Source organism: Hirundo rustica, chromosome 3, assembly GCF_015227805.2.
Source record: "Hirundo rustica isolate bHirRus1 chromosome 3, bHirRus1.pri.v3, whole genome shotgun sequence".
Lineage (NCBI taxonomy): Eukaryota > Metazoa > Chordata > Aves > Passeriformes > Hirundinidae > Hirundo > Hirundo rustica.
In genome coordinates, this window is record NC_053452.1 from 63,096,485 (window position 1) to 63,119,452 (window position 22,968).

The 22,968-nt window shown below is 47.1% G+C and overlaps 1 protein-coding gene across 1 annotated transcript; it reads right to left on the bottom strand.

Annotated features, from left to right (window-relative positions):
• Positions 1-693: 693 nt before the first annotated feature.
• Positions 694-12,023, bottom strand: HEY2 (hes related family bHLH transcription factor with YRPW motif 2). The gene is made up of 5 exons (XM_040060588.2): positions 11,872-12,023; positions 10,650-10,728; positions 10,463-10,546; positions 7,711-7,792; positions 694-2,900 (listed from the first exon to the last, which is right to left on the bottom strand). The coding sequence occupies exons 1-5, from the start codon at positions 11,952-11,954 to the stop codon at positions 2,221-2,223; spliced, it is 1,008 nt and encodes a 335-aa protein (XP_039916522.1). The 5' UTR covers positions 11,955-12,023; the 3' UTR covers positions 694-2,220.
• Positions 12,024-22,968: the final 10,945 nt, after the last annotated feature.

A 22,968-nucleotide genomic window follows, 5' to 3' on the forward strand; every position in this document is an offset into this window, starting at 1 on the left:
GCTGATAGAGGCAGGGATGGGTTCCAGGATTAGTATTTGGAAGAAAGGATGATAGGGAGTGAGCTATCAAGCTGAGGCTGCTGAGGCTTTTGATGATGGGTGAAGTGCCTGTCTGTCTATAGTGTGATCCCCTTTTTCTGTGCCTCAGTCTTGCCAGCTGTTATTTCGGCATTCAGACATGTAAGACTTTGTCCTCATCCTTATAAAACAGAGCTTTCCACACTTTCCACTGAGGGGCTTAGCAGGTCTGATGGAACAGTAACAAACCCTTGCCTCAGTGAGAACTGTCAAATTAGAAGACCAGAACTTGAGGTAAAAACTACCTCCTCTCATTCCATGTATTTATGGATTACTGATGTCGTTGGGTTAACATTTTCACTTTCTAAGCCCTTTGGAAAGCTGAACCTAGAAACCTCAATGATTTCTGGGGCTCTCCAGGATGACCAGATATGCTTGTATCATTAAGCATACCACCAACGCAGAGCCAGTTTGCAAGCCTGAAAACCAGGGCTGCTTTGCTATTTTTCCCTGCCTACTCCAGAGCATGCTGGACAAGATGAGCTTCCTGGCTGAGCAAGGGGAGAAGAAGAGTACAGAGCAGCCAACAGGCTTGTTACCAGGGGCAGAAAACAACTCTGAGTCCACAAGTATTCCTCAAAAGCAAACAAATACTGCAACAAATCATCCATAAAACACAGTCAAAAAGGACTTCATTTAATTAGTGATATGTAAAGACTTTTGCATAGAAAAAAGGTTAACAAAGTAATGCATAAAAGAACGACTAGGTACAGTATTTTTAAAACAAATATTTTAAAGTATATTTTGCATAATGTTTAACATTTTCAATGCTTATTGCTTTCTCCACACAGCAGAGAAATCAAGTGCATAATAATACATGCTGTGTTTTATTTTCTTTTTTTTCTTTTTTTTTTACATAAAATCTCTAGTTCTTGATTGGTTGTATTAAAATACTTAGGTTATTTTAAGTCACTGTAATAAAAAATGAAAGCAAACAATTTTATGCAGCACTAGTTATCTGGGTATTGACAAAATAATTTACTCACATCCCATTAATACATTCATTTTGGTTTGGAATCAAACCCACATTACAATGTTGGCATGTTAATAGCCAATTTAAAAATTGTCCCTACCATAACTTCATTCATACCCAGAGTGATCATTCTCCCAGAAGTTATAGTGAAAAGAATCGGCTAAAAGTAAATGTCCAAATACAGCTAAATAAGTTAAGATGAATTCTTACAACACCGAGTCTGTTGTAGTGGCATGAATCAACTGTATCCAAGTGTGCACACTTTAAATAGGTGGTTACTTCTGGGCGCATGACAAATTCACTGTTTGTGCAGATAGGAGCTAGCACCATGTTTAAGCCATAAAAATGGGTGCCTCAGGGCTCACAAGCAGCGCTGAAACGTTCATTAATCCCAGCACTGATAAGATAATTGCTTTTGCCAATGCTATGCTAGACGTCACAATTTGGCAAGTCTGTACAAAGAAAGTGAACTAAGGAAGCGAGAACTAGGCCTGTCAAACCAAACATTCTTCCTCGGCAATCTTTTGGCTAAAAAAAAATCTCCCCTTCAAGAACACTCTGCCCTGGAGAAGTATCCTAGTTCTGAAGTTGAATGCAGAATTTTGCCTCTCTCTCATACCATTTCCATACTTGTGCAATGTTATTTGTTTTAGCAGAACACACACACGTATATATATATATATTTATTTATTATTTTTTCAATGTCAGGCACTTATGAAACTGGAACTCCTTTTCTAGCCTGGGGAGACCTGGTAGGTGCAATCCCTCACCTCTCTGCCAAACAAGGATGCATAGCTGGAGAACTAATAGTTCTAATGTCTACGTATTTCTACGTATTCTGCAGGAAACCTCTACATGCCGATATGGTCACGCTGTTACGAAAGCCATTGCTGCTCCCTCAAGGTGCCTCCAGCAAGGCAAACGGAGAAGAAGAAGGTGTCTCCCCACGTCCTCGCCGACACCTGCAGTGAGGGTAACGGCGCCGTTCCTCGGCGGGCTCGCCGCCGCCCCTCAGGCCCTTCGGGTGAAGGCTGAGCAGGGAGGACGCACCGGGCCCCGGAGGCTGGTGTGGGTGCGGGGATGTGTGGGCTCGCGGCTGTGAGCACATGCACGTGTGCTGAGGGAGAGGAGGGAGCCGGAGGAGGAAGAGGTGTGTGTGGGGGGGCTGCTTAGAAGGCTCCAACTTCAGTCCCCCAGGGCCGGTAGGGTTTCGTGCCGCCCCCGGTGCCAGCCTGCTGAGGGCTGGCGGTGGCTGACACGCTCAGCGGAGGGGTGATGGCGGTCGCCGCGGCGACGGCGGCGGCGGCCGCGCTCGGGGGGAGCATGGGGAAGGTGCCGGCGAAGGAGAGGGGAAAGCTCTGAGCTGCAGCTGTGGCCGCTGCTGCCGCGGCGTGAACAGTGGCCGATAGGGACAAGAGGGAGGTAGAGAGAGGAGGGACACAGGGAGCGATGCTGCCAGCGGAGGGGACTCTGAGGGCGGCATCGGCGTGGGCGAAGGTGGCCGTGAGCAGGGCGGAGCCGTGCGGGGGCACGTCCGAGGAGAGTCTGCATGGGGCAGCATCGGAGGCGTGGAGTCCATTCGGCTGCAGCAGAGCGGCCGGGAGGTGGTGGAAGGCGGCGGCCCAGTGGTGAGGGTGCAAGGGGTGGTGGTGGTGGGCCATGGAGGAGGTCATGGCAGCAGCTTCCCTCTGAGAGGCACAGGTGCTCAGGTGAGACACAAGTCTAACGCGCAGGGGGTCAGATGTGTCGAGACCTTCCACCGAAGTCAGGTACCTCGCCACTTCTGTCAAGCACTCCCGGAAGCCGATGCTCATGAAATCCATGGCCAGCGAATGAGCGTCAAAATAACCTGCAAGGGAAGGGCAAAATACATGTTGAATGTGCAGTTGGCCAACCCAGTCCTGGCTCAGCCACCGCATCTCCCTTTTGCCATTTATGGGTTAAGATATGCAACAGAAGTTTGTTGTCTGGTTTGTAAATGACCTCCGTGACCATCCCTGTAATGTAAGAGGCTGCACTTGTTTATGCAGACAATATATAAATGAAGAGAATTAAGTCCATAAGACACTTAAAAAGATACATGATGCCTCTCCTGAAATTCCTCAGCAAGCTGCTGCAGTGCAGTGTTGATCCTGTATGTGTGAATGAGATGTTTATCCACACAAAGAAACAGGCTGGAGATCAGAGAGCTTGCATGTACTACCCTGCCTTTTCTTCCCAACACTGGCATTTATCCGAACGCTTTCAAACTATTTCTTGACATTGTGAGATAGTTGTTGTAGCTGCTGCCGGGGGTCCTCTACTTCACAGAGTCATTAAGACAATATGACATACGGTGTTGCTTAACTACAAACAAAAAACATCTTGTGATGACTCTGCACCCACACAATAAAAAGCTTTACTGAGAAAACGTTTTATGTAATGCCATTGCTAATTTGGAGATGGAAGACTGACAGTCATATGGCCCATGAGGTATTTCAACAAACAGCAACTGGAGCTCCACAGGCTTGGGACAAAAAAGCATTTGAAAAAAAAGGTTTTATTAAATGCACATGAAAAGATGCTCCCTTTCTAAAATCTTGTGTTTAAGTTGCAGCTCTTCAAACACGAAAAACCTATTCCACTTTTTGGAATTTTCTAATTTCAGTTTAAATGTTGCCTCCTTGGGGGAATAATATCCTATCCACTCTCAAGTTGGCATGGTGTTTTCCTTCTCACTTTCAATGAAAATTTTTAGGTATGCATGACCGTGATGTGTCAGTATATAAAGCTCAAATGCCCCTCTCATGGTGCAATGTGGCAGCAATGCCTTGTGCTCTGTCATGAAATAATCTCTGCCTTTCTGAAAAATGTTAGCACTTTAGATGGCTTTTTTCACTTGAATCAATTTTCAAGCTAGAAAGAAGTGTTTCCGCCGCTGCATGCCCACATTATGGAATTAACGCAGGCACATTTATCGATGTTGCTCCAAATCCCCTGCCCACTGTACACTCCATCTTGCCAAATCACGATAGCACTTTTGCTGCAGGCCTATTTGCTCGTATGAACCAGAGAGAAACTTTGGCTCGGCCAGCAGGTCAAGTATGAGGAGTCGAGGACTCCTCACAGCTTTCTTCCTGCCAGGTCCACTGCAACCAGAGGTTTGAGTGAACTCCTGAGAAAGAGAGGTCAGGTGTGCCAGCAGCAGTGAGATAGCAGGGTACCTTCTTGGGTGCCAGTCAGCCTAGCGTGGGGACTGCTTCTGTGCCGGAGGCTGCAGGACCTCCAGCAGCTTCAGAGGGGCTGACGCACAGCCAAAACCACTTCCCAACTCTGGCCACGAGTCAGCCAGCCTGGGAGTCCTGGGAGCACTCGGCTCAAGCCAGGGCTTCCCGGCCTCCCTCCCTCTGGACTGGAAGAGATGTGGGGGATGTGGTTGTCACCAGCTTCCCCTGAGTCTGAGCTGCTGGCTCTGTGACAAGCCATCCCAAAGCCCTGGTGATCCTGGCTCCCTTTCAGTCTCCTATGGTGGCCGAGACATGAAAACAGAGGGTAGATGAGAGCTGGGACTCCCAGGCTCCATTATATTTTGATGGTTATCTCTTCCCGCCTTCACTGGTTTCCCCCTTCTGAGAGAGACTTAAAAATGTTGTTTCACATTTCTTTCCCAACCCAAGAACATCCTCCACCATGTGCACATGCCTGTGTTTTGGAGTGAACAGGAACTCTTGCTTTTACCTCATCTGTCCTGGTAGCCCACCTGTGCTTCACACAGACCACGGGTCACTTGAGCTACAAGAACCCATGCACTGACCCAGGCGTCACTCACTCAAGAAAAATTTGTAGCGAAGCTGCAATAAAACCACACAGTTCTCTGCAAGCAACTCACTGTTGACAAATCACTCCCCCCTTGCGCTTGCTTGTACCATCAGCAAAAAGCCCTGGCTTCAGGCCAAAAAAAATAATTGAATGTGAACAGGAGACCACTGTCCACACCTCTGCATCAGGGCAGCGGAAACGCATCTGCACAGGACCTCAGAGGCATCTGCCTGCCTGCCCAGGCAGCTCTGAAAAGCAGAGAAGGGACAGAAGCCATGTCGGGTTTTTTTCCACTCTGCCCACCGCAGGATCAGTGTGCTGAGTGGTGGCCAACCCCATCCCGACTTGCCAAGTTCCATCCATTCCCCATCATGGATGTCCTCCTTTTTGTGTGAGGAAGAGGACAGTCCTCAAGGTAGGGGAGCAAATGGGTATCAGGACCCACTTCTCCCTTCTGCAGTAAAAAGTGTTTGCCCCCGGTAAAAATGACAAAACTCAATTTTTTGCTGATACAAAAAAAAACCCCTCTGGCTCACAAGATGTATTACAAAGTGGGAGTAACTACACTTGAAAATAAAACAAACATCTACTTTAAAAATACTCTAAGAAATTACATTTAAAACTGTTAGTTAGATTGCGAAGTAAAACAGTAAGCGAGCAGGAAATGCAGGCTTAAACTTTGCCCAGTACTAATTCTTTTTCTTACAGTTTCTTAATCAGTGCAGAGAGATTACTCTTATCTCTAGGACAGAAGGAGCAGATAGAGTTGTAGTATTTGTGAAGCAATTAGGTATTATTGTGATGGGCCACCCACTGCGGATCATGGTGCAAAAGGCAGTTGCAGAAATAAGCCTGCATGGCCGCTCCCTGCACCACAACACTTCATCCTTCTCCACATTGCCACAGCTCTGCCGGTGTCAGCTCCGGCAGGAGAGACTTGGCAGCAGAGACCAACCAAGGAAGGGAGCAGACTGCAAGACCTGGGACTGCTAACAGCATCTAGCTTGTCCGTCTGCAGCAAGAGGCTGGGCCCCACCAACATCTCTCCCTGTCCTGCAGCTCCCATCCCAGGCATTTCATCCCCTGCCCCACTTGGCCACCTGACCTGACCCATTTATAAAAAATCCCCTGCATACTTTTTTTGGGTGGGGAAGCAGGGGAAGGAAGCTTCCTGATAAATTAGGTCTCCATTTGAGTTAACCACCTGGCTGTCCCACTGTCGGTGCAAACATCGGACGGGTGGGAGTTGCTGCAGCTCCTCAGAGGAACAATGTGCAGCATGAAGTGCGGGTCAGGCTGGGATAGCTGAGCCACATGTGGCATAGGGAGGATGAAGCAAAACAGCCACCGCTTCCCTCAGCAGCTGAGCACAGCGTGCTCTATGCACCGAGGGAGACAGAGCTTGTGGAACAGCAGCATGCAACCGGACACTCAAAGAAAGCACCATCACTCGGACACACAGAGGATCCGAATCACCTCAATACAGACTGCACAACCATGATCAAGTCTGGTTTCATGCATTTCATAACTTTCAAGAGCGTAGCTTTAGCAACCATAGCGCTTTCTCAAGGAATTTTTACATAAATACATTAACTTTCTTTTTAAATTTTGTGCATTTTCTGAGGATTCAAAAGGCATGTCTGTTACCTGATGGGCAATAAAATTCCTTTCATCTCTTATCAAAAAAGTTACCCATACATTTTAAGCTTAATGAACTCCTTGAAAAAATCCTTAACGCCTAGAAAAAAGGTACGTCAGCTTGGTGTTAATTTTCACAAATAAGAAAACACCAGCCTTTAACATGCTTTCCTGTAGCCATCTGCTGTTAGGCATGCACTGGTTCTAAGCTGAGTTGGTACAGAGGTGCAAGGTACGGAGAGGAGCATAATTCATTCATGCACTAAAAACTGATCAAAAAAAAAAGTAAGAAAGAGAAACCAGCAGTTTCTTTTCTAGCCTTTACCTATATTCCATAGTGGGCAAGTGAAGAATCAGCTGGTTCCCATTACAAGAATTTGAAGCATGATCACGGTTGATGGCATGGGACGTGGGACCGAGCTTACGGAATGCCAGCAAGTTTTTCGCTCCAAATAAGTTCCAAAATCATGACTACACAGAACACCTCGTGGGTGGCTGAAACCATTTGGCCTCCAGCCTTGGGGCTGTCAGCTTGCACAAGCGAAGTACACTCGACTCCCGGCGCTTGGCTGATCTAATGGGTCAGCGAGTGCAGCCACTGCGTCACGCCAGCATCCATTAACAGGGAGCTACGCTGGCCTCTGACACACAAATATAGCACAGAAATGTGAGTGCAGAGAGCATTGCCTGCCCGTCTGCTTTATCAGATACCTGGAGCAGCATAGAGCAAGTCTGGGTTTTGTTCTGTTGAATGAGATGATCTAACCTGGAACTGAAAAGTCTTTCCAGATCAAAGAAAATATTTAAGTGTAAATTAAAGTTCTTCTCCGTTCACTTCCTTCAGTATAGCAGCTTAATAACGAGGTTTAGCATCAGGTTTTTTGCTACACAATTGTTGCCACAAACCTCCTGTTTATGTTTGGTGTTTGTGTATTTGTTTTGTCTCCCTGTGCAGATTTCAGTGCTCTTTGGAAACCCCAAACAAATCTCTGACTGGGCTGCCTGTGAATGAAGCCTTTACTCCCACAGTGTTATGAAAGCAAACACAAGCCCAGGGTCAAGTGCTTCTTTTGTCCCAGTAGCTCTTTCCCACGAGTTCAATCCTGCCATTAGCATTGATTTCCACTCCTTTAATCTGGAAACGCCTATCACAGCTCCTCAAAGCACTTTTTTTTAATGAGATTTCCCCAAATATTAGAAAAAAAAAATTGTTGGCTCCTTACCTTTCCCTCCTGTTGCCTGCAGCATCTTCAGATGATCCACTGTCATTTGCAGTATTTCCGCTTTTTCTAATTTGGCAGATCCCTTTGAGATAAGAGACACATATAAATAAAGGCTTACGAGTACTAGGAACTTTAATTTGATATACTTTCCACTGAGCTCAGCCTTATGGTTTCCATTTCCCCTATCATTAGGACATTCTCAGCTTAATTCTGCACGAGCATCTGCTTCCCAGACTTTGTCTAAGGACTAATACCATCTCCCTAATTTCCCTTTATTAGGCCTGTACCTCAGCAGAGCTCCAATCTTGAAGGTAGTGTAGAGATGACATCTTCATGAAATGAGATGAAATACGTAACTTTCTGGACTTCCTTTTTAAAAACAAACATGAGTGGAGAGCTGGCAGGAGGGATCTGTGAGGCCATAGATTAAGATCCTGCTGCAACGTTATTTTTTGTGCTGTTACCGGTAGGTGTCCCTGCGGACACACACCCAGCACTGTCCCTCTCTTCACGGCCTCTTAATCTTCAACGTGTCATTTGGTTGTTGAATATTCCATTCTCATTTTTTGACTGCAGAACTGCCACACAATCCACAGTATTTCAAGTTAGTGAGAGGCCTACTTTTCAAGGACTAAATAATGTGAAAGAGTGTAGCTCCTCTGTCAGTAAAAATCTGTTCTGACACTGAGAAGAGCTCACAGAGGCACGAGAGATATTGGAAAAGTACAAAATACAACTCAAAAGAGAGTATTAGTATATCAATGTATAAATAAAACTATTTTGCTTGGTAGCATTCCCTTTGTTACCTGGAGCACACCCAGACAACAGAAACGTTATCCCAGTGCAAGAGATCATCCCTTGGCATCAGTTAAAACCAGGGCTGTGCAAGCTGCAGCCATCAGTGGATCGCATCTTGCGAGCCAGTTTTTTTTCTCTTACTTATCATCTGGGCGACCTCACTGTCTCAGCCAGCTTTGCCCAGGCTGCACATTTTCGAGTTGGGCAAAGCTTACATGGTGCTGTGCGGCCCCCGCTTCAGAGCGCTCATCTCTGCCACACTCGGGAGCAGAACCGTGCCGTGGGGAGGGAGGGAGGCGGAAGCGAAACTAAACCTCCAACTTGGAAACTCCAGTGAGCTGAATGTCAAGGAGTTGGGAAAGGACTGATGACTCTGTCCTTGGCATATTGCAGGAAAATGGTGGGGCTTTCTGATTCAAATACAGCACATGCTCATTTTTACGGCAGTAAGATTTTTTTCAATCTGCTTATTGCTTTCAACGCTTTCCTCGTACCAAGGTTGATGCGCGTGTGAATTTTTTGTCAGAATTCCTCATTTTACATGCAACTGCATCCTGTAGTTTTCTCAGACTTCATCTTTTCCACAGACACAGTACAAGCCGTCTCAGTGAGAGTGACTAATAGCTAAAAACTGCATGGTGCTGGGTAATTTCCAAAGGCTCTGTAGGACTTGTTTTATAATGTTTGTGGTTTTCAAGAAATAAACAATAAAATGGGACAAACAACTGTTGTCTCTTGCCCCTGTTTATCTAGCTGAAAATATCCCTGTTGCTGTTTTGCCAGAGCCAACGCAAGGGCACAGTGACAACTACCAGTTACTAAAAATCATACTGCAGGTGACACAAGTGATGCTCTCAACCAATACTTCAATTTTTTTATTTTTATTTTTTTTTTTTAAGCCAGCTTTTGCTCAGGCGAGGGCTGAAACAGTCCTAACATCGTGCAGTGTTTGCCATGTAGTTACCACTTACATTCTGCGCCTCCCAATCCTGGTCTCAGGTTTTACTTTTTGGGCTTTTTTACTTTACTCTTAAGGAGGAAGTCAGGTTATTTACTTTCAGATTTTTAATTTTTGTTGAAACATAGTGTCAGTTGCACATATCCATCGATCTTCAGACACTTCTGGCAAAACAGGAACAAGGCTAAATACCGAATCAAAGCCCCAAAAATAAAACTCAAGATATGGGAAAAAAAAAAAAATTCAATGGAAAATACCAAAATACCGTTGGTTTTTTTTTTTTCCCCTACAAAACATTGCAACCCAAGCTCTTGGTCTGTAATTTCGTGACCAAGGATCTGAGCCAAAGTTAACTGGATCCTTCCAGACTTCCTACTAAATACTTTCTCACCGTAAGTTTGAATATATCACTGACTTCACTAGCTCTAACAACATGGGCCTATTCCACATCCCAATGCACTGGTTCTTAAGAGTCATCTTAAAACATGAATAATCCAGACTGTCTGCTCCCTTTTTCGCTCCCTGGACTGATTAGTTTGCAATGGAAAGTATAGAGCTGAAAAAAAAAAAAAAAACAAACCTCTCCTAAAGTAGCGGCAAAGTAAATTATATTTAAAGATTTAGACAGAAGGCTAATTTACATACAGGTTTGGGGAACTGTGTTGGATTTGTGTATTTTTATTTTTTTACTTAATATGGAGTAAAGCACATTTTTAACAAAACCACTACTGGAATTCATCGAAAGAACAGAGGCAACATGAACACAGTTACCCTTAAGGGAAAAAACAAGCCAAAGAATGGAAATGTTTTTCAGCCTTATAATGAATTATGTTTCTAATAGTTTTGCCACAACAAAGCATTTTATTGAAATGCCTGCTTTGTGCCAGATCAGGACACATACAGTATTATTTTAATGAGATTTACAAGAGAACTAACATTGCCAGATGAGATACAGAATTTACTTATTTAAAAAAAAAAAAAAAAAAAAAAGCTTACTTGTTTTTCAAAAGCCGTTGGCACAAGCCTCCTCAGCTCTGATAAACTGTTATTTATACGATCACGGCGCCTTTTCTCTATAATCTAGTCCCAAAAAAACAAAACACATTAAGTGAATAAAAATGAAGGGCAAAATCACAGCACACATGCAAACTGTCAGATGCAAAAATAATTAAATGAAACATACCCCTCTTCTTTTCTTTCTGGCCATGATCTGAGATGTTGTTGTTGGGGAATTTGATCGAATGACAGAACTATTACTGTGCCTGAGAAACAATAAAAGTATGTCAGGTGTTGCACAACTTAACACCTCTGAAGACGCCTTAGGTCACCATATTATGTATGCATAGTCCCTCTCATGCCATTTTTGATGCTTCTAAGATGTGCTTTGCATTGCACAGTGTTTTTAAAGACAGCGATACATTTCAGTTTTGACTGCCCCAGCATACATTTTGAATTGACAGAACACTGTTGGAAATAAAATCCTTTTCTGGAGACAGTTCACTGTCCAGCATATATTTCATTTTCTTTATATATAAAGTTCTGCCTACAAAGTACAGGCTGAAATACCAGGCCCAAACCCACATGAACCATCTCCATACGGCAACATTGGACATACCCGATGACACAACCTCTGCCAGGCCTGCTGGGTTTTCATGTTGCTGCCCATTGCTACACAGTCAGTAGACGCTCAAGTATGATGCCAGGTGCCCAGCCCGGCTCTGTTGCATTGTCCAGTAGCAGGAGCAGAATTCAAAATCTGCTTTTAAAACTATACCACCCACGAGTACGAAGTTGCTTTTATTTCATCGTGAGCGCACAAAAAAAAAATCAGTATCCTTTAATACTCATTTAGCCACTGATGAGGACGAGACGGGGCTCTGGTGCATGACCCTCTATAAATTGGCAGGAGCCGCCCTGAAGCCCCTCGGCGCCCCAGCAGCGCGCCCACCCCGACCCTCCCTGGGCAAACACCGCCGCTCGCCCTCGGCTCGCACGGCGGGTTTGCCGAAGTTCAGCTGCTGAGGATCCCTGCTTACTTTCCACTGGCGCCGGGTCCCTTCGGTCGTTCGGCCTGATCAGGAGCGATTTTGGAAAAGGTCTGATTGCAAATGGCAAATTAAGCGGAGCTAATGAACCGCAGCCCCGGGCTCGCAAAGTTACCGGAGTGCTGCGCGTAATTTCGAGGCTCGGGCGGTCCAAGCGCGGGCCTAGTTTTTGGTGTGCTACGAGCGAGCTGCCAGCTGACCTGGAGGGGTCATAGCACCTCTGCCCTCGGGGGCCGTCGTCCCCTCCCCACGTCCATCCCCAGGGAGTGTCCGGGTCTCCTCCTCGCCCTGCCCCAACTCGGGGCGCACCCCGGCCCGCGCCACCGACGGAGACGGCGGCCCCGGGGGTGCCCCACTTACCCCGAGTAGTTGTTCTCGCTCCCCACGTCTATAGTCTCGTCCATATCGCTGTCTGAGGTAGTTTCCTCGCAAGGTCGCTTCATCGTGTGCACGGCGCGGGGGCAGAGATAAATAAATCCGGGGGGGGGGGGGTGGCTGCGGGCACGGCACGGCTGGGCACGGCACGGCTCCGCACCGCAGCAGAGCAAACCCTCTTTGAGACGCTTTCCCACGCCGCGGCACAGCCTCAAGCCCGACGGCCCGCCCCCGGCAAGGCCCGCCCTGACCAGGGTGACGGGCGGGGGCCGCCCACCGCCGGGGCGCGGAGCCGTGCGGAGGAGCGGGCGGCCGCCCGGCGGGGGCCCCGCCGCCCTCGGCTCACGGCAGGCGGGGAGCGGAGCCGGCACGGGGTCGGGGAGGGAGGGGCGCGGGGTCCGGAGCATCCTCATCTCCTTGCGGGGAGAAGGAGCGGCGCTGGGTTCCCAGCTTCCGATGCTGCCGGACGAAGAGGGGCGGCCGGGGTCACCCCGCTGTCCGTCTCTCACTGGGCATTTGGGAGAATCTTGCTCCCCCCCCCGCCCGTAACAGACGAGCGGATCAGCCCGCTGCCTAGCGCTCCAGGGCCCCGGGCTGTGGCGGCAGCCCCGGTCTCCTCTCTTGCGGTGCCGCGAGTTGCGTTACCGGGCACATAAGCGCGCGTTGGAGAGCTGTGTAAATCCTGGGAAATGTATAAATCCCTTCCGGCCGCCCCGTCCCGCTGGGCTCCACGGGCGCGCCGAGGGCTAGCGGGCGCTTGCAGGGCCGGGAGCCAAGCACGGCGATAATCCCTGCTGGGAACGACTTGGGAGGAAGTTTAGCGTCTCGCTTACCGGAGGATCTGTAGCAGGCGGGTTTTATTTTGCTTTTGTTTGGGATTTCCCCACCCCGTTTGTTTGTGTTTTCAGATTCCGGATTCCTGACAAAATACATTCGGAGTGGTATGTTCTCCGCTAAAGTTTAATCTTTCAGCTGTGGTGACTGTCCCTGTCTGCCTGTTCCCCTCTCCACCCCCTTTGCCGCCTTCCTAGGAACGTTTTTCTCCCGCCCCTGCTGTCAGACGCTGGCCGAGAAGGGCCGGGACGGGGCGGGGAGGGTTCGGCACCGGCTTGGAGGCCGCCGCCTTATCCTGGCTCCCGGCGGCACACGGAGCCGCGGTCGCTCAGCCGCCCGGAGGACTTGATGGCCACTGGCGAGGGGGCAGCCCTTGCTACGACTCGGTGCCTTGTCGGGACAGGGGCAGCCCGGGGCCGCGGCTGCCCGACCCGGGCTCCGGGGAGCAGCACCTGCCGCAGAGAGCTGCGGGTAGTAGCTGCCGGTGTCGCCGCAAAACGACAGAGCGGCGAAGAGTGTCCCCTTCAGCGCGGCGTGGCCCCGCGACCCTCACCGTGACACCGGGGCCGCCCTGCTCTCGCTTCTCCGGGCTTCCAGGCGGCGACAGCGCGATGCTGCTCCGGACAGAGGGAGGGAGGCACGGCGGGTCGGGGCGGGAGGAAAGAAGGGCCGGAGGGGCCGGGAGACTCCGGCTTTTCTTTCGGGGGTAGGCTGCGAGCTCGACGGGCCGGAGGGAGCGGGCATCTTGCCGGTGGGGCTTCTGCCTGCGGGCGGAGTTTGCTCCGGCTGCTTTATATTTAGCAGCCGACGGTACCAATGACTCAGTTTTCCACTCAGATAAATCCCGCGGAAGGTACAGGTGGTTTGGTTCGTTCGCGAGCGTGCGTGCGGCAAAGGGCCGTGGCGAAAGAGAAACCGGCGCCAGCTCTTTTGTGCGCCGACATCCGCCATCTCTGCAATTATATTTGGTAGCACGTCGGGTGTTTGCCCTTTCATGTGGATGTTGCTGCTATGTAAAGGAACAGCGGGATTTCATGCCTCATTGCCCTACCGGGACATCCTTTTCATGCCCGTGTTTGCAGAGTTGCTAAAAGCTCCGCGGCTGCTCACTCAGAACAGAAGCGAGCGTCCGCAGGAATGGCGAAGACAGCACCAGGCAACTTAGGACGCATTCCCCACAATGGCCCCTTTGATGGGAGCTGAACAAAAAACCAAAACAAACCAAAATGCAACACCCCCCTCCCCCCCACACACACACACAAAAAAGGCAAACAAAAAAACAAACCAAAAACCCACGAAAAAAATCCCCACGAACAAACGACCCAAAAAAGTATTGGGATCTTGCGGGAGAAGTGGACTAGCAGGAGCAGCTTGTGGCGCCTGACTGCAATTTGAAGCACAAACGCTTTAGAAACCTGGGATTAGACTCAGCAGTTTGAGTGGTAGACGTGGGGATTTCTAGAATATTTTAAATACCCCAATAAACAAAACAAACAAACAAACAAAAAAAAACACCAAAAAAAAACCCCAAAACGCCCAAATTCTCTTTCGCTGTCTGTGCTGTAACGACACGGGGAGCCCTGAGACAGCCGGGCCTGCTCCCGTCCGGGACCCTCGTGCTGGGCGCCCTGGGAGCGGCCAGGAAACGCTGCCCTGCCTCAGACATCGCTTTTCAGAGCGGGGCGAGGTTTGGGGGGGGTCTGAGTTGAAGTCCGTGTTGCCCGGCCTGTGCTGCAGCTGCTCGAGAGGCGCCTGCAGACACGGGAGGAGGGGGGGCACAGCCTCGAGTGTGTCCGAATCCCCGCTAAAGCACGCCAATCACCCGGGGATGTTGGTGCGTTTCCGAGCTGTTTCGGGGTTTTGCACAGAAATCTTTCATGTCACGCGTCGGTGCCGCTGGATTTGTAATTCCGGCTCACTCTGAAATATCTCCTGCTGCTTTATGGTATTTTTTTTTTCCCCTGGGGCACAAGTCCCGCATGCTGTTTTCCTACAGAAACCTGAGCTATCCTATGGCTACCTCCCCGTGTGGAGCTTATGTCAGCGTCGTTTGTCGTGGATCCGGCTGTTAAATCCTCCTGGCAGCTTCGTTAAAGTCCCTCCTCCGGGAAACTTCTGTTTTCATTTTGCCCAGATTACGGGTCTTTTTTGTTGGTTTTTAAAAATTATTTTTGAGAGATCTACCTGCTCCTTGGGTGAGAAATTGCGGGCTTTCCCGGGTCGCACCTCTGCCAGGTGTCGGGCTCGCCCCTGCGACAGGTGCGCTGCGACAGACAGGGACTCAGCAGCAGCACCGCGACCCACGGGCCAAGCCCCTTGTTGTGCTTTGGTCCTGGCTGTATGGCACACGTGTCTCTTTCACCTCTGGCCCCATAAAGCGTGGACCCCGGCAACACTTGCTGCGGCGGGATCGCTCGTTCGGCTGGCAGCACGCAGCGCTGACAGCCACGCAGTCGAACCCCGGAGAAATCGCATCTTTCTCCGTTCCCCGTTGCTTTTCCCCCCAAAGGGAAAAATCCGGGGCAACTCGCCGCTTCCCGCCATCCTGGAGGCGCCGGGACAGCCCCCGCCCTCACCCACGGCCGGCAGGGAGAGCTGCGTGGCGCCCCTCGCTCCCCGGCTCCCCCGAGCAGCTTTTTCCCGGGACAGGCAGCCCCGGCCGGCGGGCGGGCGGCGGCTCCCTGGAGGCTCCCGGCCCGCAGGCTTCCTGTGCCGGCCGGGGGGGTCGTGGGGAGGCCGGGCAGCTCCCTCTCCCTCCCTCCTTTCTGCTTTCTTGTGCGTTTGTCGTTCGGGGGCTTTTGTTTGTTTGTTTTTTCTCTCGGCTGTGGCTGCGGGGCCTGGCGGGTCACACGAGGCCGCCCGTGCCCCCCGACTGTGGCTGAGCCTCGGGGACGCTTCCAGAACCTGCGTGCCAAATAAGCGCAGCTACGTCTAGAGAGCTGGCTCCTCTAGAGAAGCGACACTCGTCTGCTCCGTCCCCGAAAATGACATTTCCTATGCCCCGAGATTTCGGGATTTTACACGTCGCCGTGAGCCGTTTAGGATTTAATAGTTACGGGGTTTAAAGACTATTTAAAAAATGTGCGTAGCCTTCTGAAGTTTTGTTCAACTGCTCTCTTCAAGGGGACTCAAGATTGTCCCGAGTTTCTTTAGTGAACACGGTAGGTACTCAGAGTCTTAAGTCTTAGAGCAGCGTTTTTGGTTTTTTGTTTTTTTTTTTAATGCTTTAATCTACCCTTCTTAAAAAAAAAAAAATTGCATCCCATGTCCTTCACTCAGTAAGCAGCCTCTTGGAGGTAGCTGTTCTACTACTTTTAAGTTACTTTCTCTAACTATTAGGAAACTCTTAACAGGAGAGAAATGCAATTCCCGTTTATGGAGCACGACGCTGGTGGGTGGGTTTTTTTGTTTGGTTTTTTTTTTTTTTTTTTTTTTTTTAATGTACTCATCACTAACTGCCGGGAAAACAAGAGAAAAAGCCTTCTTGATTTTTTTTTTAAATTTATATATTTTTTTTTTCTCTGATGGGATAGTAAATAAATAGTTAAAATTATTTCTGGCTACATTCATACCAAGATGGGATGGATAGACTGAAGAAACAGCAGAGAGCTGAGTGAATGATGCATGACAGCTGAAGGAAATAATGCTCAAAAAAAAAAAACCCCAAACCTTTAAAAAGTGGCTTTGCCTAGACGGTGGCTACACAGGGATGGAAGTAGATGCATGGCATTCTATGCGAGCCTGTATTGTGGAGGAGTATTTGACTATTAGCTGGGTTGTAGGATTTTTGCCAGTGGATCACAGTAGGGCCTGATCCACAGGTGATTCCTGTGGTAGTACAATGACCCCACAGATACTGATAAAATTGGAATGCTCTGAGATGGTTGCAATCACTCCAGTAGATCACTTCAGTTTTGGGAAGGATCAAAAGTGCTTGCTACAATAAATTTCAAGATGAAGACGATGAAGGAAAAAAAGTAGGAAGGAAGATGCAGTGGGTATTTATACGCCTTTCTAAGTAACAACTTTTAATGTTTTATCACTGAGCTACACCTCCACAAATCTGATCTTGGTCAAATAGTGAAATTGACTATTGGGTTTTTAGGATGATCACAGAAAACGTAACTCTGCATCTCCTGTAGTGTTGTCACAGTACTTCTCTGCTTTTGGTGCTTACAGGGGTCAATGAACACACCCTTCTGGGCTGAGTGCTTCCTCCTGACCCCCAGTCAATAGGTGCTTCATGTTTGTCCAGTCCTCCCATTCAGAGCATGAAATACTCTCCCTGAGAGCTGTCACTACATCGAAGGTGACACAGAAAGACAGGGAACACCTCCTCTGGCTCCTACAGTCTGGTGATAACGAAGGTGATTGAACAGCACCCCGAGGAAAGGCAGCTGGAGGGGACAAACCCTGCAGTTGAGAGCCTCATCATCCTTAACTCTTTGCACCTTGGCACACTTCCTATGTGAGCTCAGGCACTCAGGATAATTAATTTAATTAACAAAAGGTGTAAATTAAAAGTGCCTGTGAACTGTATTGAAACTCAATTTGCATGCTGTCATTCACAACAGAACTGGCTGCAATTTGATTTAAACTAATTCACTTTCAGAATAAAATAACACTGAATAGAATAAAAGCAGCTTTAATTTTAAATGGATGTCTACACAGAATTGTTTGTGGTTTAACTAACCCACTCTAAATATTAAGTGTGTTGATTTTCCTGGACATTTCCATTTAGGCTAGTTTACTTTGTGCCTCTATTTTAGGCTCCTATCAGTAAAATTGAAACAGTAATTGCTTGCTAAATTTTAAAGTCATTGTGTGAAGGATCTTGGTAATGACAGTGTTTTGCCTGATAGCATACATGTTCTGCAAAAGCCAAGTCTTGATTTTCTGTACATGTGCAAAGTTCTTGCCTAGAAATATTTTACAACTGTACCCAGATGTACATGGCCAGGGGAGACGTGCAACAGTGGAGAATTAGGGCACCATTGTGGATTTTAGACTTTCACTGAACATCTCCTTGGATTTGGCTTTCTGTTTTCTTCAAAGACTATGGGCCAAGATTTGAGAACTCTTTATCTTCAGTCATCTTAATGAACGGCTTCAATGGTGTTAAAGGGAACTAGGGCACTTCCTTTACTAGTGGAAATCAGGCCACATAATTGCCTCACAATAATATACAGAACCTAATCTCACAGTTTTTTGCACAACATGAATTATGAACTTTAATCTATTTTAGAGGCCATTAAAATCTGAAGATCTGTATCAAGAATATAACTATCCTATTCTAATGGAAATAGAGTACTTGTAAAAATGAGCACAAAATCACAGCTTTCTCACTGAAACTCATTTCTGTTGAAATAAATTTTCACATTGGTGAAGCATGGTTTAATTCACTAGTAACTGTGGCAAGTTTAGATAAACACATCCTGTGTCAGAAATGGGGACCTTCTTGAATTTTTATAATAAAAACTTGGTGGGTTTTGAACTAAAGCAATCCTATTTTTTTATTTTTTTCTTTTTTTTTCCAGTTCCTTATTCCTTGTCAGCTTTTTAGAGCATTTTCCTTTATTTCTTTTATGGTTTTCATGCTGAATGGACCTTTTCTTTGTGTGCTTTTTGGATGCCAAAAACTGGAGAACTGTCAGTATTTGCGTTTTCTTGTTGGTTGCTCCTTTAAGATAAAAAACTCCCATGCTTTCCAGAGAGTTAAGAAGGAAGCAGTTTTAAGGGAGTGCTAAGGTTTTATCTAAGACCTATTTATGAAAGAAAATAGTGTATCATCTCCAGGCTTCAAACCTAGCTGTTACAATAAAGCACTTCACCTAATGCTCTAAAAATACTCCTTTATATAGACTGTGCATGTGATAGAAATAAATAACCCCAGATATTCTGGATAGATCCCTGGTATTTTAGCAAACTTCCTCAGTAACAGTAGTCCTTACTAGCACTTAGAAGGGACTTTGGAACTACAGATCCTGCAAACCTGGGTAAATAAAAGGACACACTAAACATCTGCTTGTCAGTAGAAGTTTTGATCTCTGGAAGCAAAAAAAATTGTTAATGGAAACACCTTTCAAGTCTCTGAAATAAAACACTTAGGGTCCCCAAGTGTACTCAACTGCTAAAATTTCTACACAAATTAAACAGGCATAAATTCAGTCAAGAGCCACGGTCTTACACCACAGAAGAGTTTGGATCAGGATTTTCAGCCAAAGAGAAACTGTTTTTCTGTGAACTGGAAGTTTTACATATTGCCATAAATGTATGTCCATGTAGAGAACAGTTAATCTTAACTACAGGAAGTTCCCTTTTGTCAGCCACTGTCCAACGGAGGGAAGTTTTCTCTGTTCCATTCTGATCAGTCTTGTGTCTCATGACTGCCTGTGCTTAAACAAGTATTTTCATGATTCTTTAGTTAATATCGTGTTTGATCCTGCTGAGCCTAATCAGGAAAACCTGTGTTGACTGGATATGACTTTTGCTTCAAGAAGGAAATTGAAAAGCTCTCTCTGCAGGAACTGGGCCTAATTCCAATTTTCTTCTTACTTCTAAAAGAAAATAATTTTGTGAAGGTATTTCTGATTTATAGTGATAAATATTTTTCTCTCCTTAAAAATATTATATTACTTTGGTAGTATTTTATTTTAACGTCTTTCTAATTAATTTTATTCAGTGTATATTTTTTGTTACAAGTGGTTGAAAATAAATATGTCATATTACAACAAAGATAGATCAGACTTTGAAAGGCAAGCTCTGCAGCTCTGAAGATGTGTCAGGCTTAAAAAAGTGTTCATTTTCAGTGACTTAAAAAGTGTTCACTGTTGTTTCTGGTAAAAGAGATTAAAAATTCTGTGCAGACTGAAGGCTTTCCAAAATGCTAAATGCTCTCCTTTGCTGGTAGGTTGTTTTCTTGTGTTTCATATTTTTTATGGCAGATGTTATCCAAAGCACACTTAATATGACCGTGAGAGCAGTTTGCTTTTGGCGCTTGCCGGCTCTGTGTGCGCGCTGGTGCTCACCTTTGCAAGGAGCAGAGGTGCCATTTTCTGACCTATGCTGTTCCTTTTTCGAGCTCCATCACAGGGCCTGAGGTGGCTGGCAGCACTTCCTCAGGCCTTTGGCCTGGGAGCCTCCTTCCCTGGATATATTCAAAAGCTGTCTGGACAATCCTAAGCAATGTGCCCTAGGGGACCCTGCCTGTGCCAGGGGGTTGGAATAGATGACATGCAGTGGTCCTGCCTGACCTTATCTTTTCTGTGGTTTTATAACCCTTCTGGAATTACAGAAAATGGACACTCTCCCTGCCAAAACAGCATGAGTTGCCTGGGTGTTTTCATCCTGGTGTAAAGGATAAACCAGATGCTGCTATTTCACATGTCCTCCCTCCAGCCCCTAGCTTAGCCATTCTTGTATTGTTTTTGACCATGAAACACTTTTTAAACTGAAGACTTTAGCTTCATTTTCTGAGCCGAATCTCAGACCTCTGAAACTTTCTCTTCTTTGCGGTCACTGCTCCTACTTGGAAAGCTGCCCTGGCCTTCTGCAAGCCTTTCCCCTTAGCTTTTTTTCTGACTGTTTCTTTATTTTCTATTGCTCTTCATGAGATACGCTCCCTTCCTTTTTGCCAGCTTATTTTCTGGGAACAGCCTGATGATATTTTATGGACTGTAGCTCACAGAACCTTCAAGCCATGACTTCCCAGTCACAGAATGGCTTTTACTTGATGTCTCTTTTGACAGACTCTCCTTCTTCATATGTCTTTCTCCTGTCTTTGTCCTTTGCACAGTTAACATTGAACTTCTTCCTTCCTAAAGCACTTGTCTCTCTGCTTCCTTGAACAAGGCTGAGGACATCAGTTCTCTCAGTCTTGGAGAGAAAGGTTTATAGTGCTGGTGCCTTTTCTGCCCTCTTGTTTGCTTAGGTGTGAAAGTTGTCTACAAGTGCTATCAGATCTTCCTACAAAAGCAGAGGACTTTTCTGCTAGGTAGACTAAACTCTGTTCAGGCTCCTGCCTGGCTTCCCAAGCACATCTCCTCTCTTTGTTTCTGGGCCTTAGAAAAGCTGTTCAGTTCATCCTCCTAGTTAATAGCTCTGACCACGTTGCTCCTGTCATCCCCTGTGGACCACTCATTCCTACTCTGCCTGAGACACCCTGCCTTTACCATCCTGGCCCTTCTGCCCTCCCTCACACCTGCCTTTACCATCCTGGCCCTTCTCCTGCCCTCCCTCGCCCCTGTCTTTTCTCTTACCATATTCTCTCCTCCCTTCTTCTGGTAGTCTGCTCAGCCCAGACTTACCTGCCTTCCCCATTTTCTGTGTGCAGAGTCTCTGGAGCTCTTTGGTGGATTTTACAGACCCTCTCAGGGTTAGCAGTGGCTGTGCATGGCTCCCAACATGAGGGCTGTGGTGATTGTCTGTGACATCTGCTCAGATTCATACTGGCTTTCCAGGCTCAGCAAGTGCTCCCCAGTGCAGACGAGCTCCATTTTCCCCAAGTAATATTACAGTAGCTTTGCTATTTATCTCCTGTATTACCTTTAAATTGTCTCTGGGCCTAAGCATTGGTGCTGTAAACCCCGAGTGCACCCAGGATAACTAGGTATGTCCCTGTCCCTAAGATGTCAAAATGTTCCCCTCTACCTTGGAGCTCCTTCTGTCTAGAAGCCACACACTGAGGTACTTCAGGATGCATGAAGGTTTTTTTTGTGAGGTGACGTGCCAGAGCAGTGTCACTTAAACTCCATCACTCATCCATCTCTGTGGGAGATTTGGGTTCCTGCAATCGGGGGATTTTTCTTCCCAGATAGGGGAATTCCAGGCTGGCACAGCAGCCCACTGGCTCTGTCAGGGAAGAAAGAGGTGAGAGGGATGAGCTGCAGAAACCTCCCTGCTGCTGCCCTTCCTCAGATGCCAGAGGGGACAAACTTTCCTGCTGTGAGAGGGAGTCCGACAGCATGGAGAACAAGGGAAAATATTCTTGCTGGTATTGAGTAAAGGTGAGGGAATTGTCATACAGAGCAACTGCCCTGCTGGAGGCAGTTACCAAGCACCTGCCTGTTTGAATTTGGTTAGTACCCACACCGTGGGTGTGTGTCACTTGTGGCACTTGTTTTTCTCTGCTTCTGAAACCACACACCCTGCAGAGCTCAGGGGCTCAGGCCACAGTTCCATATAGAGTAGAGATTTTTGCTGTGGTTACAGAAAGGCCAGACTCCTTGCGTTCTGAAAGTCCATGGCACCATCTGAAGTCCATCATGTGTGTTATTAGGGCCTCTCATTTGTTTCACACAGTAAAACATAACATAGCACAAGCAACACATATTTAGATTTCCAGGACCACTATTTCATGCAGTTTTTCCAGGAATTTTAACTTTCTTCTAATTAAAATAATCTCAGATAAAAGCTCTGCAGTAAAGAAAGAAAGACAGTTAACAGATCAGCTATAAAGAGATGCCAGCAATGCCTTACAGTCCAGAGAGGAGTGTCTGAGGGAATTGTTGTTCACCCCATTGATTTCTTCTGTATTGATCTTAAATGGGAAGGAAGGAGACTACAAGACTGATGCTAAGTAGAGCATATAAATTTATTTAAAATTTAGAAGATCTGGCAACAGAAGATAGGGCATGAGCATGAGAGAAAGCAACCTGAGGAGCTCAGGAAACACAGCCCAAGCAAGGTGAATCGTGAGAGAGAGGGGTGCATTCCAGTGAACAGGAGGGCAGAGAGTATTTTTAGCATAGCAAGTCTATAAAGTGGCCACTGTTGCTTAGCTGGTGAAATGACCGTGCACTTGTGGAGCAGGCTTGCACAGGGGAATAAATCCTCCTGGTACAGCCAGATGCTGTCCTGTCAGAGACAGGCCATTTAGCCCAGTCAGAAGGCTCAGGAAGAAAGGGATTGGCACTGGTTGCCCTCCTTTGTGTGTTTCATGCTGTCCTCGCCTTCTTGTTCAAGTCACAGTTTTTCAATTCAAAACACGCTTTGTGCAGGTATCAGAGTCAATACGGGAAATATTTAGAGGGACAATAACTCTGTGTAGAAAGACAACAGAATTTCATTGCCAGGGTCAGGGGTAGTACAAAGTACACACGCCCACAACACGCCTTTGTCCACACAGCTGTTTCTTACCTTCCCCTGCCCTGTGGGCATAGAGAGCATTTGCTTTCCTATAACACCCATCTCCTTTTTCATGTGTGCCTGTAGAGGGTAAGACTCTTTAGCTGGGAAAAATTTAAGCCC

Bases quoted from the DNA above. Each gene is read 5' to 3' on its own strand.
- HEY2 (XM_040060588.2), bottom strand. From the start codon at position 11,954: ATGAAGCGACCTTGCGAGGAAACTACCTCAGACAGCGATATGGACGAG. The intron at 10,729-11,871 runs GTAAGTGGGGCA...ATTGTTTCTCAG, and splicing joins AGCGAGAACAACTACTCGGG to GCACAGTAATAGTTCTGTCA. The intron at 2,901-7,710 runs GTAAGGAGCCAA...CTTCCCTTGCAG, and splicing joins GCAGGCAACAGGAGGGAAAG to GTTATTTTGACGCTCATTCG.